The sequence below is a fragment of the Dreissena polymorpha genome, chromosome 14 (assembly GCF_020536995.1).
Source record: "Dreissena polymorpha isolate Duluth1 chromosome 14, UMN_Dpol_1.0, whole genome shotgun sequence".
Classification (NCBI taxonomy): domain Eukaryota; kingdom Metazoa; phylum Mollusca; class Bivalvia; order Myida; family Dreissenidae; genus Dreissena; species Dreissena polymorpha.
The window spans coordinates 37,482,938-37,496,439 of NC_068368.1; the positions used below are offsets into that span (position 1 = coordinate 37,482,938).

Genomic DNA, 13,502 nt, shown 5'->3' on the forward strand with positions numbered 1-13,502 from the left:
ACATAGAAAACGGATTATTATTCTTAAACATACTACATAGTTGACATCACGAACACAGAGGAATATGCATGTTATTGATTATAATCAGTAGATCTAACGGTCATGAAAATAAGGACATGGCGACCACCGATGTAATCAACCAGTACTATTTTTACGCCGGCGATTCACTTACATTTCGCTCGCAGAATATCTGGCAATTTAAATTCGCTATCTTTTCGACACGCGGGAATATTCACTTATGCAGTAAAAAAGATGTTTTATGTCTCCTTTGTTTTTGTTGTTGAATAATGCAGTTAACCCACTTCCACACCCATGCATGCATCTATGATATTACTTTAACCATGTCGTGTGTGCCCCTAAAATGAAATACTACATTCTTCCTATGACTGAATAAATCATTAAATGCGTTCACAAATATATTCCATATAAGAATATAGGTATATAAGTATAGAGATAATGCAAGGTTAGTGTTGAATACTGACAAGTTTATTTCACGAGACTTAGAAAACCTCAACCACGTGCCGATGAAATAAACGTCTCTTTATTCAACACTTACCTGGAATTTCTATTTATCCTATTATTTCCTCAAAACTTTCGGTCTTTAATTTAAATGCTACAGCATCAACTACGAAATAAAATTAAACAAAACACGATAAACATCAAACGTTGTCAAACAAATAAATCAGTTGACGTCATTTTTGTACGCGTGGAATCTTTATCCAGATCATAATAAATAAAAATCTAACATAATAAATAAAGTAACGATTACTCGTAGGAAGGGAGATTATTCCGACAATGAACGCCAATGGTGGGTATACACCATGTCTATAAGTTTATTTTGTTTGCGTAATATATTAACAGTCATGCCCGTTTTAATATCCCACAGTTTATTCATTATTATGACATTAAAAGGTTGTTGTATGTTTGCGTTCCATAAAGCTAGAGAATTTGCACAATCAATAGTCCCTCTTAATATAATGAGAGGGGAAGGGGGTTTAATGCATGTGCGTAAAGAGTCGTCTCAGATCAGCCTAAGGCTAAACAAGGAAGACACTTTCCGCTTTAAAATATTTTTTGTTTAAAGAAAGTTTTTCCTTAGCAAAATTCCAATTTAGGCGGAAAGTGGCGTCCTGAATAGCCTGTGTGTACTCCACAGGATAATCTGGTTCAACACTTTACGCGCATGCATTAACAGAGGCCTGTTGGTCCACGGTCGCCCAAATCATTTTGGCCAATCAGAACACTGATCTTGAATCAGGGGAGAGGATAGGCTATAGTAAGTGGTGGTGATCTCCCTTTCTGTTTTGAACTTGTTTAACAAGGGTTTTTAGAGAGTCCAGAGAATTTTATTCTCGTCAGTATTTTATACTGACCAAAGCTTACATACTATAAAACAGCTGTTGTTGACCAGAGACTACGTTGCAGTTTAAGAGAATCGCGTTGCGTGACATTTAATCGCTTGAAAGTGCTCGTTTAGAATTTGTAATTTGATTTCGCGACGTTACCTATTTAAAAACTGACGTTGTTAAACTTGTTTGGAAAATCCAGGTTCGGATTGTATTTGAATTCGGGCGTTTGTTTGTTGTCGTGTTGTATTTTGAGTTTTTAAACTTCCCCAGGGTTCGTGGAACGATGTCCTTTGTTATCCTCATACCGACAATAAATAAATTTTGATTTGATTTGATTCGGGAAGCCTTTTGTTTATTCTGGAATCCGGAGAACTGCCCCCTTATTTTAAAGGTGGCGGAGAGGTGCCCCCCCCCCCCCAGCAAATCGGTAGGGGCGGAGAACTGCCCCCCCCTGTCAGAATTTAGTAGGCGGATATCTGCCCCCCCCCCCCCCCCCCCCCATCAAATCTGTAGGGGCGGAGAACTGCCCCCCCCCCCCCCCCGGTGTCATATTAGTTACGTAGTGAAAACAATACTTACGGGTAATTTTACGTTATCGGCGTACACATTTTATCCGGTAACAAATTAATTTAAGTACAAGTATATTGCCATTTATCGAACTGAATAACACAAATTGTCTAGAGGCATGTGATAATACTGTTTAAGGCCCTTGGTACGCATCTTCACCACTCACTATACATGAATGCCATGTAAAAGTCGTGTTTTAATAAGAGCGCGAAACATAGTCGAGATCCACACAGGAAACGCGTGCATGTTAATACTGGCCATGTGTCGCAACTATATATAGACGTGCAACTCAGTACTTATGGAGGAAAAGTTACATCGGAATTAATTTACATTATAAAGATAGTATTGACCCATGGAAAAAAAAACGTAACTAAACGTATAAAAAAGTAAATTAATAGGCAAAGCAAAGGCAATAATTTAGCTGACTTGAAGAAAAAAGTAAAGTGAAGTCGAATTAATAATCAATTTATTTATGTTGTTTAGTTAATTCATGTGAAATACAAAATAACATACATAAATACACACATTACATGCATACATACATTCACAGTTACAATCATAAATACATACATTCAGACATACATTAAAAAATATATACATGCTTACATAAACGTTCAAAACATACATTCATACATACATACAATCTGCAACAGTTAGCATTTTGAGCAGATCATGTCGACATGCCAAACAAACAAAATCGGTAACAGTTGCTTTAATTAGCAGCTAATTAGGCAGGCAGAGAACTTGTTACCGTTAACGATAAGCACCGCGATCTTTTAATTGGTAGACCGGACCGACCTTAATAATAAAGCGGCATACGGGTTTATTATATTGAACCGTCCAAATCCGTAATTGGCGAAAACAAACAAATAAATTATTGTTTTCAGCTTGCATACGGATGGATTAAATTGCATGCTAATTGTTTGTTTTGATTACGGGGAAAATATCAAATAATTCAGCCGCGAAAACTTTTTATTAGCAAAAAGTGATTTGTTTTTCTTTGTTAACATAGACGAAAATCACGTGATTATCAAGATGGCGACGTCCATGCCGAGGCAGGTATTTTTTTGCCGTTTTATAACTTTAATACTTGTACAACTTTATATTACTTTTGAAATTTCACTCAATTTCCAGACATAATAGCAAGAAAGTTACTGGCGTTATTGTCATTATAATACTAGTTTTATATATAGCCGCGAAATTTCTTTAATTAGGGGGCACTTCTCCGGGTCATCAATTCTGACAGGGGGGCAGTTCTCCGCCCCTTATTAATCAGCAGGGGGCAGTTCTCCGCCCTATAAAAAAAGAGTGAGGGGGCAGTTCTCCGCCCAGTGAAAAATCTTTGGGGGGGGGGCAGTTCTCCGGGGGGCACTTCTCCTAGAGCCGTTTATTCTGTTTCAGGTGAAGAACATGTCTGGTGCAGCAGCGATGTTCGTGTTCTTATTGCCGGGGATTCCAATGTCCATCGTTTGAAGTCTGCATGTCCTCCAAATGCAAGGAATGACTTTCTGCCCGTATCTGGTGAATAATTTTTAACTGTTTATAGTTGAGTGTGAGACCCAACATGTTTCTGTGGCATGCTGCTTTATATTACCCCTTTTACTGTCTTAAATAGTCTATATAAATTGCCGCCATAATCTTTTGATGATTTTTGCGTTGGCATAATTATTTTAGCTACTGTCTTATACTGCAGTGGGGACGATTGAACTTTACCGGTACGCAACACTTAACATCAAACAGCGTACTCTAACCCTTAACACCTAACACATAACAACTTACGCAACACCTTATTATCCTTTTATCCTATATATTTCTTTAGTATCGGGGGCTACTGCCCCCAAACCCCCGCTTTGTCGATGGTTGTAAACAACTGCGTACCGGTAAAGTTCAATCTAGCCCTGCAGTGTTTGTTGCTGCCTTTGGAAAAAAGGTTGCTAATTTTAATATTTATTTGAAGCTTTGTGTACCAAATAATTGTTTTTATGCCCCCGGTAGGGTGGCATATAGCAGTTGAACTGTCAGTCTGTCCGTCCGTCCGAACACTTTAATGGTCATAACTTTTTCAATATTTAACATAGCACCGTTATATTTGGCATGCATGTGCATCTCATTGAGCTGCACATTTTGAGTGGTGAAAGGTGAAGGTCAAGGTCATCCTTCAAGGTCAAAGGTCTAATATATGGCATATGTCCATCCGTCCGAAAACTAACATTGGTCATAACTTTTTCACTATTGACGATAGCAATTTGATATTTGGCATGTATGTGTATCTCCTGAGGCTGAACATTTTGAGTGGTGAAAGGTGAAGGTCAAATGTCTAATATATGGCGTCTGTCCGTCCATCCGAAAACTTTAACATTGGCCATAACTTGTTCACTATTGATGATAGCAACTTGATATTTGGCATGCATGGGTATCTCCTGGAGCTGAACATTTTGAGTGATGAAAGGTGAAGGTCAAGGTCATTCTTCAAGGTCAAATGTCAAATATTCCGTCCGTCCGAAAACTTAAACATTGGCCATAACTTTTTAAATATTGAAGATAGCAACTTGATTTTTTTTTATGCATGTGTATCTCTTGGAGCTGAATATTTTGAGTGGTAAAAGGTGAAAATCAAGGTCATTCTTCAAGGTCAAATGTCAAATATTCCGTCCGTCTGAAAATTTTAACATTGGCCATAACTTTTTAAATATTGAAGATAGCAACTTGATATTTGGCATGCATGTATATCTCATGGAGCTGCACATTTTGAGTGATGAAAGGTCAAGGTCATCCTTCAAGGTCAAAGGTCAAAATTTGCAATATTGAAGATAGCAACTAGATATTTGGCATGCATGTGTATCTCATGGAGCTGCACATTTTTGAGTGGTGAAAGGTCAAGGTCATCCTTCAAGGTCAAAGTTTGAATACATGTACGTGGCTTCAAAGCGGTGCAATAGGGGGCATTGTGTTTCCAACAAACGCATCTCTTGTTTTTAAAGAAATGCTTAAAACTCCACTGAATATTGCTTCAATACCCAAAAAGATATTTTACCCTAACAGTTTCATGGTATTTACATGTACACGTCATGTATATTATTACACTGATAAAACATGTATTATGGAATCAAGCAAAATACCCTTTCTGCTGTAACCAAAATGGGGAAAAAGATTGCAAATCCAGAAATTTGACGCAACATATAACAAGTGAGATAAATATTAACAAAGATAAGCTTGCTTGTCTCGAACATAGCAATGATGACTATTTTTCATAATATTCAATAACAAATGACAACTCAAGAAAAATTATTGCAAATGAAAACCAATTCCAAATGGAAGATCTTATTTTACTATGCAGGTGCAAAGTATGTGTCTGACCGGAAGGGCTTTAGAAAGCTGCTGCATCAAGAGCTGATGTCAGGTTGTTACGACATATTGTACCTGCATCTTGGCTCTAACGATGTTTGCTGCAAGGATAGCAATTTCTACCGGTATGTTGAACAGTAATTTTTCAGTTTTAGTTTTTATTTAACCTTTTTACCTTAGCTTTATTGCAGGGAACGCACTATGCTTATTGAGACACTCGAGTCTGTTCCTGGGAAGAACCAGAACTTGGTGTTTATGGAGAAGATAATGAGAACCTCCTAACTCCCTATCACTAGGCGGACACCACATCCACTACACCATTATGCTTTTACATTGGCCTGTGTTATTGAATGTCCACACCAACCCCCTAACTAGAAACCCTGGATCCGCCACTGAACAGCTTAGCAGCATGAATAAAAATGAGCTTGATCAACTTAGTATCACTTTCTTATTAGATTTTTTTGGATTGGCATTTTAATGAAATAAGATAAGTTAGTTTCTCAAATATTTTTGTAGTTGTTTGTAACTTTTTATGCCCCCGGTAGGGTTGCACATAGAAGTTGAACTGTCCGTCAGTCAGTATGTGTGTCAGTCTGTCCGTCCGTCGGGAAAAAAAAACTTCAACGTTGGCCATAACTTTTGCATTATTAAAGATAGAAACTTGATATTTGGCATGCGTGTGTACCTCATGGAGCTGAACATTTTTAATTGGTGAAAGGTCATCCTTCAAGGTCAAATGTCAAATATATGGCGTCTGTCCGTCTGAAAACTTTAACATTGGCCATAACTTTTTCAATATTGAAGATAGCAACTTGATATTTGGTGTGCACGTGTATCTCATGAAGCTGCACATTTTGAGTGGTGGAGGTTCAAGGTCATCCTTCAAGGTCAAAGGTAAAAAAATAAATACAAAGCGGCGCAATATGGGGCATTGTGTTTCTGACGAACACATCTCTATTTAATAATTGTTTGTGATGGGAAGATAATACAATGAGCAACTAATACCATTACCTTATTATCCCTTGCCATAGGAGGATGGATATTGTTTTGGGGTTGTCTGTCCGTCTGTCTTTCCATCTGTCCGTCCAGCACTTTTGTGTCCAGAGCCATATCTTGGAAGTGCTTTGGCGGATTTCATTGAAACTTGGTATGAGTATATATATGGATAAGAGGATGCTGCAGGCCAAATGGCATCGTACACCATCTGTTAATAGCAGAGTTATGGCCCTTTGTTTCTTAAAAAATGCTTCTTTAGTGTCAAATATAACACTTTTTTGTCCAGAAGCATATTGGCAGGGTATATCAATTCAATGAATTTGCTTGTTATTTTTAGTTGTGTGACTGAGATCCTTGATGTTGTATTCAGTGTGTGCACTGAAATACACGTGGTGCTTTGCGTGATTCTTCCACGTGATTTTGATGTGAGAATGTTTCCCCGATGGCCACTCTCAGGGGCACAGTTGAGGAACTACTGCCAGTGGATAAGGAGCGCAAACAGCATGCTGTGGGAACTGAGTCACCATGTGCCTTCTGTGAGATACATGGACTATGCAGCAACTAAACAGGTATAGGGAAAGATCTAGAGTGAAATAGGAAGTTTCTCAGCAACTGTTGCATGGAATTTCATCATCATGAAACTTAAAATAAATATATGCATCATTATACTGCGGTGGACCAATCCCAAATTCTGTTCAGACATCCTTCTTTGCTCAAGAGATATGCCTCCTTAATTGGTGAAAATTGACTCATTGAGCAGTTTTGTTGCAATTACTGGTTTCTTAATAACTTTTACATGAAATATCATGAATTTTAAAATAGATGTATTACTTTGTGGTGGTACACTTGCACGTTTTGTTGGTTTCAGCTCTAGAAGTAAAGCCCCATAATTAAAGATATCTGCCTGTGCTGTAATATGGAAGTTAATGAAATGTATTATCATTTTTTTAGAAGTTCTTGTATAAGTTTTGTCAGGATGATCATTTTGGTCAGTTCAGAGTTGTACACTCTAATTGATTGAAACTAAAATATTTTTTCATTCGTTGAGGGAAACCAGTTCATTTAATTTGCTGCTTTAATATCTTAGTTATGTTTAAAACAAATTAGTACGGTAACTATCAATAATCAAAATTTAATTTTAAGAAGTCCCTGTACTTGTCCCATGATGGACTACATCTGAGTGCTGAAGGGGCTAGGAGGTGTTTAGCATCCATACATGACGACCTGCCAAACCAGCTGTGTGTGGAGGCTGCTGTTCAAGATCCTACAGAATGGCCAGCTCTCTCAGCCACGGAAGTACCGGTTCAGGAGCATGACAGCACCATAGCACTCTTTTCGGATATTGTGCAGACTGTGAGTTTAGTGCTACAACAAAGTGGACTGCATTTATGAGCCATAAGCAAATGTGATTTATGCACAAAACTGCAATTCTGCGTCAGGCTAAAACCTTAACATTGACTCTAAAATCAAAGCGCTTCCACCTACAAATATTCATAACAATTTGATTTTGCTGTAATGTTTATATTTTTGATTAAAATAAGCCGTTTAAAAAAAGTATAATACCTGTATTATGGTTAAATAAATTGTAGGGAGCTCAACCAGAGATTCAAGACAAGGTGGATGCAAGTGAAGTACCAGTTCCCAGGGACATTAAGCCTCAGACACATAAAATAACGGTAACTTTTCTATGCATTTAATCGTACAGATATTTCATCATTCTTAATGAACATTTATAAAGTGATTGCAATCCAGTATTGATTGCTCATATGGCTTGTTACAGCCTATAAATTAATGTTATGTCTAGAGCCGTAAAGCTGGGCACCCTCTCATGTCTCTTTTTTAGCCTCGCCTTTTTGCCCCTGATCAGCACCATAATGCCCTTCATTATTGGTAGCTGTAAGGCAATAGTTGGACTGCAGGTCCTATACTTTTAAAGCAATGCCTTTAATCATCAAAGAGCATTGTTTGTCATTAAGTGGTAAACATGAAAAGTTCAACAGATGTCTTTGTGTGAAAGCCAGACCATAGAGTTGATGTCATAACCATTCAGTTATATCAGAACATAACATTCTGTAATTGTATAAAAAATAAACTAGTTAGTTTATATAATTTTGTTTTCCATATTTTCACACACACAATTCATTCTCAGGTTGTCACAGCCAGAGCTAAGAGGTCTGCAACCAGAAATGTCAAAAGATATGGAAAGAAGGTAAAAAATACTGTTAATTTCAGATAACCCTCACTGTTTCATTGTGGAAATGTCCTACTAATTCTTAAAACAAGTTTTTTTTTGTTGAAAAAAAACCACAACCAAACCTATTTTGAAAGTAAAATATAAGTAAAAGACCATATTAGTGTTATTATTTTGAGGACATCTTTCCTTTCTGTTGTCTTCTGCATATTATTATATAATTGTTGTTATTTTTCAAAATAGTCAACTTTGGTGGATGAGGTTTTGCACTTATGCCATGCCTGTACATGCATGTGTAAATTGTTTCAGTTGGCAAAGAAATGCCACACAAGGTATATAAAGCTTGATTGGTGCATTTGTTATTGTTGAAATTTTTGTTTGCATGTACATGCATGTGTTAATTGTTTCAGTTAACAAAGAAATGCCACAATGTTTAATGTGCTTCATCCTATAACTTTGAAACTTTATATGTAGCTGCACCTTGATGAGTTATACATGCCACACCCTTTTTTGTGTCACTAGGTCAAAGGTCAAGATCACTGTGAACTCTTAAAAAAAAGAAACTGCACCTGCAGCCGAGCGTTGGCACCTGCTATGCGGTGCTCTTGTTTTTATTCATCATCATGTTACTGGTAGTGAAATATGTGTGAAATAAATAGCCATAAAATACCGATAGGGAAAGCACAGTAAATAAATGCAGATTTATACATGTTATCAAGGAATAGGAAGCTTGTTTGGTGCATTTTGTTTTGTTGTTTTTGCTTTCGTTGAAAAAAATCTATTTGTTAACATTTACATGTATTATATCCTTGAAGTCATTAATTTCTGGCACATCTTTTTATGCCGCCGAAGGAGGGCATATAGTCTGTCTGTCACACTTTACGTTTAGGTTTCGAAAAATGCTCATAACTTCTATGTCGCTTCAGATAGCAACTTCATATTTGGCATGCATGTGTATATTGACAAAGCCTTTCCATGCGCACACAAATTTTGACCCCTGTGACCTTGACCTTGAACTTAGGGTCTGCGTTTAGGTTTCGAAATCTGTGTTTAAGTTTCGAAAAAAGCTCATAACTTCTATCAAGCGTTTATAGGGGGCATAAGTCATCCTATGGTGACAGCTGTTGTTTACCTATATATACATAAATGTAATGCATTCTTAAGTAGTTTCATAAAAATCACCTTTCTTAATGGAATTACATACAACATAAACATATGCCAACATAAGGCACTCATTGTTGCTTTATTTTTAGACACCCCAACAATATTTATTAGCGAGGCTGTTTTCGGAGAAAACCCGAGGTATTGTCATAGCCTGCTCGTCGTCCACCGGCGTCGTGCTAAAACCTTATCATTGGCTCTAAAATCAAAGTGCTTCCACCTTCAACTTTGAAACTTCATATGTATATGCACCTTGATGAGTTCTACACACCACACCCATTTTGGGTCACTAGGTCAAAGATCAAGATCACTCTGACAAGCTTTTGCAGCCGAGCATGGCACCCGTTATGCGGTGCTCTTGTTTTATATTAAAACTTGCTGCATGAATGCTATTACTGCAGTAACTCTCTTGTTAGTTTCATGTCAAATAGGTTTAATCGTTTTGTTAGTTTTATATTGACGGTCATTGGAATTAGTGGTCGTCCAATATTGTCCGGGACAACAAAAATATAGTTCAGACATAGTTTCCCTTTTTTACTGGATGGCAATTTTTAGCCTGAATGAATATTAATTTTACATGATTATGCATTCACAGACACTGCATTAATGATCCTGTTTTTTTCGTCATGCATTAAAGGTCATGCTGCAGTGGATTTGTTTACCTTGACATTACTGAAGATGTGGCTGTTTTCCTGCCTGCATACAAGTTGAATGGCTTATGCTTGGTACTAATTTTATGACGATATGCTCCATACTTTTTAACACTTTCCATCTTGACAATTTACATAAATATTTCTTTCATAGGTATTTTCATTACTTTGATTTTAATATAAATCAGCAGAATGTGTGTTTGATTCATCTGTGTCCTATTTGTATGTATCATAATATAGTAATTGGTTCAAGCATGAAAGACAATGATTGCCCTGTTTATATGACAATATATTTGTAGCATGCCAATTGATCTGATAGCATGGCACAATGCTATAAACAAATTTTATGTTTTCATTAAAAAGAATGAATTTAATGAAAGGGATGTATTCACATTATTTCAAATCATCTTCAAAGGTATACGCTTTTCAAATTATATAACCGGTAGTAATTTGTAAATATATATAATGAAAAAAAATCCAAAAAAATCTGATAATGGTGGAACCTGTAGGGGACATACATTGCTTGGCAATAGTCTTGTTTGTCTAGTAAGTATTGTATTAAAGGAAGGGTTAGTCTATTATAGGAAGATGAAATCAACGTGCCATCCAACATCCATTGCCACCGAGACACTGAAGAGACGCCCCAACAAGATGACAACGCCGCAAATGAAGATAAAGTCAATGTGCCATCCCACTTCTTTTTCCAACGAGACACTGACGAGACGCCCCAACAAGATGTAGACACTTCACAGCTTCTTCTTATTCTTTCAAATGACGTTGAACTTAACCCTGGACCGGTGAGATATTCCTGCCTTATAATAAACAATATTAGTGGGCAAGTTCCTTAATCAGAGGAATTTTAACCTTGTTAATGTTCTATAAATAAATATATATATATATATATATATATATATATATATATATATATTATATGTGTGGTTAGGGTAATTTGAGGAAGGTGCTAGTTTGAAATTATTATCTTATATATTGACCATTTTCTATTTGTATGCCCCAAGATCAAATGATCGGAATATATTGTTTTTGGCCTGTCTGGTTGGTTATAAGAGAAATATAAGTACTTTACTAAATTCGAAGGTTTGTAGGCACTTAAACTTATTTAAATCATATACTCACATGTGGGAAGATTTAATTCATACAAATATTGATAACAATGATGATGAAGAACAGCAGTTATTTGATGACAATATTGATGATGAAATGCCTGTTTCGGTTACATTAAGTACTGCTGCATACAATAACTTCAATGAGGAATCTGGACTTTGGAATTTTAAGTGTAGAAGTAAACATTCTCCCAGACTTAAAGACAATAATGAGTTAAGGAAAAATATCATAAAACGTGATCAGTGGAATGATTCTAACCTTGTTCGATGTTCAGATGGCTGCCTAAAAGGACCTGTATTATTTCCAGATATTCCAGACAATACCGGTCCCTGTGGAAGCGGTTGGCTCAAGCGAGAAGATGACGATAATTACAGTGAAAATGGACTGACCATACACGAAAGACAAAGGACATTAAATATTTACACAAATTTTGCACCTGTAAAATGTGACATTCATATACGTGAATGCTATAATTCAATTAGTAAGCCATGCAGAATTCTTTGGGATGAAGGGGACTTAGATTGTTTACATGTATTAAGTAGGGATACAGCAGCAGGAGATGAAATAGGGTGGGAATTTGTATCTATGGTTATGAATTCTAGTTGCACTTTTTCCTCTTACTGCCAGTTTAAAAATGAGATGTATAAAACTCGCCACAATAAGGCTAGGTTTATGAATCAAACAGTTTTTTTTAATTTTTGGTTCAGTTGGGCTTCAAACATGAAAATAGATTATTCTAAAGTTGAAACTTCTGCTCGAGGAACATCAACATTATTTCTTTGGTTCTGTGCAGACCATGGACATTGCTATGGTTTCCACATGACTGGGGCAGAAGGAAGAAAAGATCCCGCATTATCACTCTATAGCTATTTAGAAACCCCTCCACAAGACGTGTTTTATGACTTTGCATGTAATTTACAAGAATATTGCCTAAACAGAGAAAGTGGATACTATAAAAATGAACTTTTTTTCATGACATTTTCCATGGCTACTCCCACAAATGTTCTAGTGCTTTTACAGCTAGCAGACTTCAAGGCTTTGAATCTGTAAAATCTGAAATATGTGAACAATTCAACAGCTTTATACAGTGCATTAAAAGGTTGGCCCGTCAGATGTCACAGTCACACTTTTGCTTTTACCTACAATTCTTTTTAAATGAATGGAATAAGAAGAAAAAGTTATCATATGAAAAAAGATAAGAATTGCTTTAGCTGGGTTAGTTTAATGTGATACTTAAATGATCTATAATTTTAAGTTCATCTGAACTTTGGATACTTACTATTGCATCTTTTGATGCTTTTTTCTATTTAAAGACTGAGCGAGTAAACACATACTATGTATTATTATGCAATAATTGTTTTGTGTTTATATCTCAACTGAGCATAAAGTGCTCAGGGTGAGCTATTGTGAATGGTCTTGGTCCGTCATGGGTCAACATTTTTTACTTAAACAACATCTAACCTCTGTGCCAATCTTAATGAAACATGGCACGAGTTTTCTTTCATGAACCTCTTTCAAAGTTGTTAAATGAAATGCATTCCATGCATAAATCTGGTTGCAATGGCAACCAAAAGGAAAGCTTATATATTTGGCATAAAACATCGTCTGGTTGACCTCCTTCGTGAATTTCAAAATATGCTATACCCAACTCACAGGCAAATTTGTCCTTATTTGCTCATAGTGAACACTTCTTTTAAATGGCCAGGAAGAGAGTTCAAGTTTATAGACAAGAACAACAGTCAGATGAGCGATATAGTGTCATCATGGCACCTTTATAGCTGAATCATTTATGAAAAATTGTCAATTATATGTTCTGTGACTTGTATGATTTGCAGTATTCATTTCGCTGTCTTCATGCACCTTACAAAAGCCATTGTATTATCAGTGTTCCTGATTCTGTTGTAGCATTTATTCTTGAAATTCGTTATTTTTCATATTTTTCCTAATTGTTATGCTCCCGAAATACAATTTCGCCGGAAGCATATAGTTTCCAGTTTGTCCTTCCTCACTAGTTTCCCATAGCACCTTCAATTCTTTACCGATCTCTTTCATATTAGGCATGTAGGTACCTTGCATGGACCTTAACCTTTTGATGAGGTCACTGGGGTCAAGGTCACCAAG

General features: G+C 36.4%; 1 protein-coding gene across 1 annotated transcript; it reads left to right on the forward strand.

The window, feature by feature from the left end:
* The first annotated feature begins 1,191 nt into the window (after positions 1 to 1,191).
* Positions 1,192 to 13,190, forward strand: LOC127856914 (uncharacterized). Its single transcript, XM_052393102.1, has 11 exons — positions 1,192 to 1,276; positions 3,318 to 3,437; positions 5,254 to 5,386; positions 6,595 to 6,826; positions 7,401 to 7,610; positions 7,847 to 7,933; positions 8,407 to 8,466; positions 8,758 to 8,780; positions 10,247 to 10,334; positions 10,844 to 11,056; positions 11,689 to 13,190. Exons 3-11 carry the CDS (start codon positions 5,310 to 5,312, stop codon positions 11,767 to 11,769), a joined length of 1,071 nt encoding a protein of 356 aa, XP_052249062.1. The 5' UTR covers positions 1,192 to 1,276; positions 3,318 to 3,437; positions 5,254 to 5,309; the 3' UTR covers positions 11,770 to 13,190.
* The last annotated feature ends 312 nt before the right edge of the window (positions 13,191 to 13,502 follow it).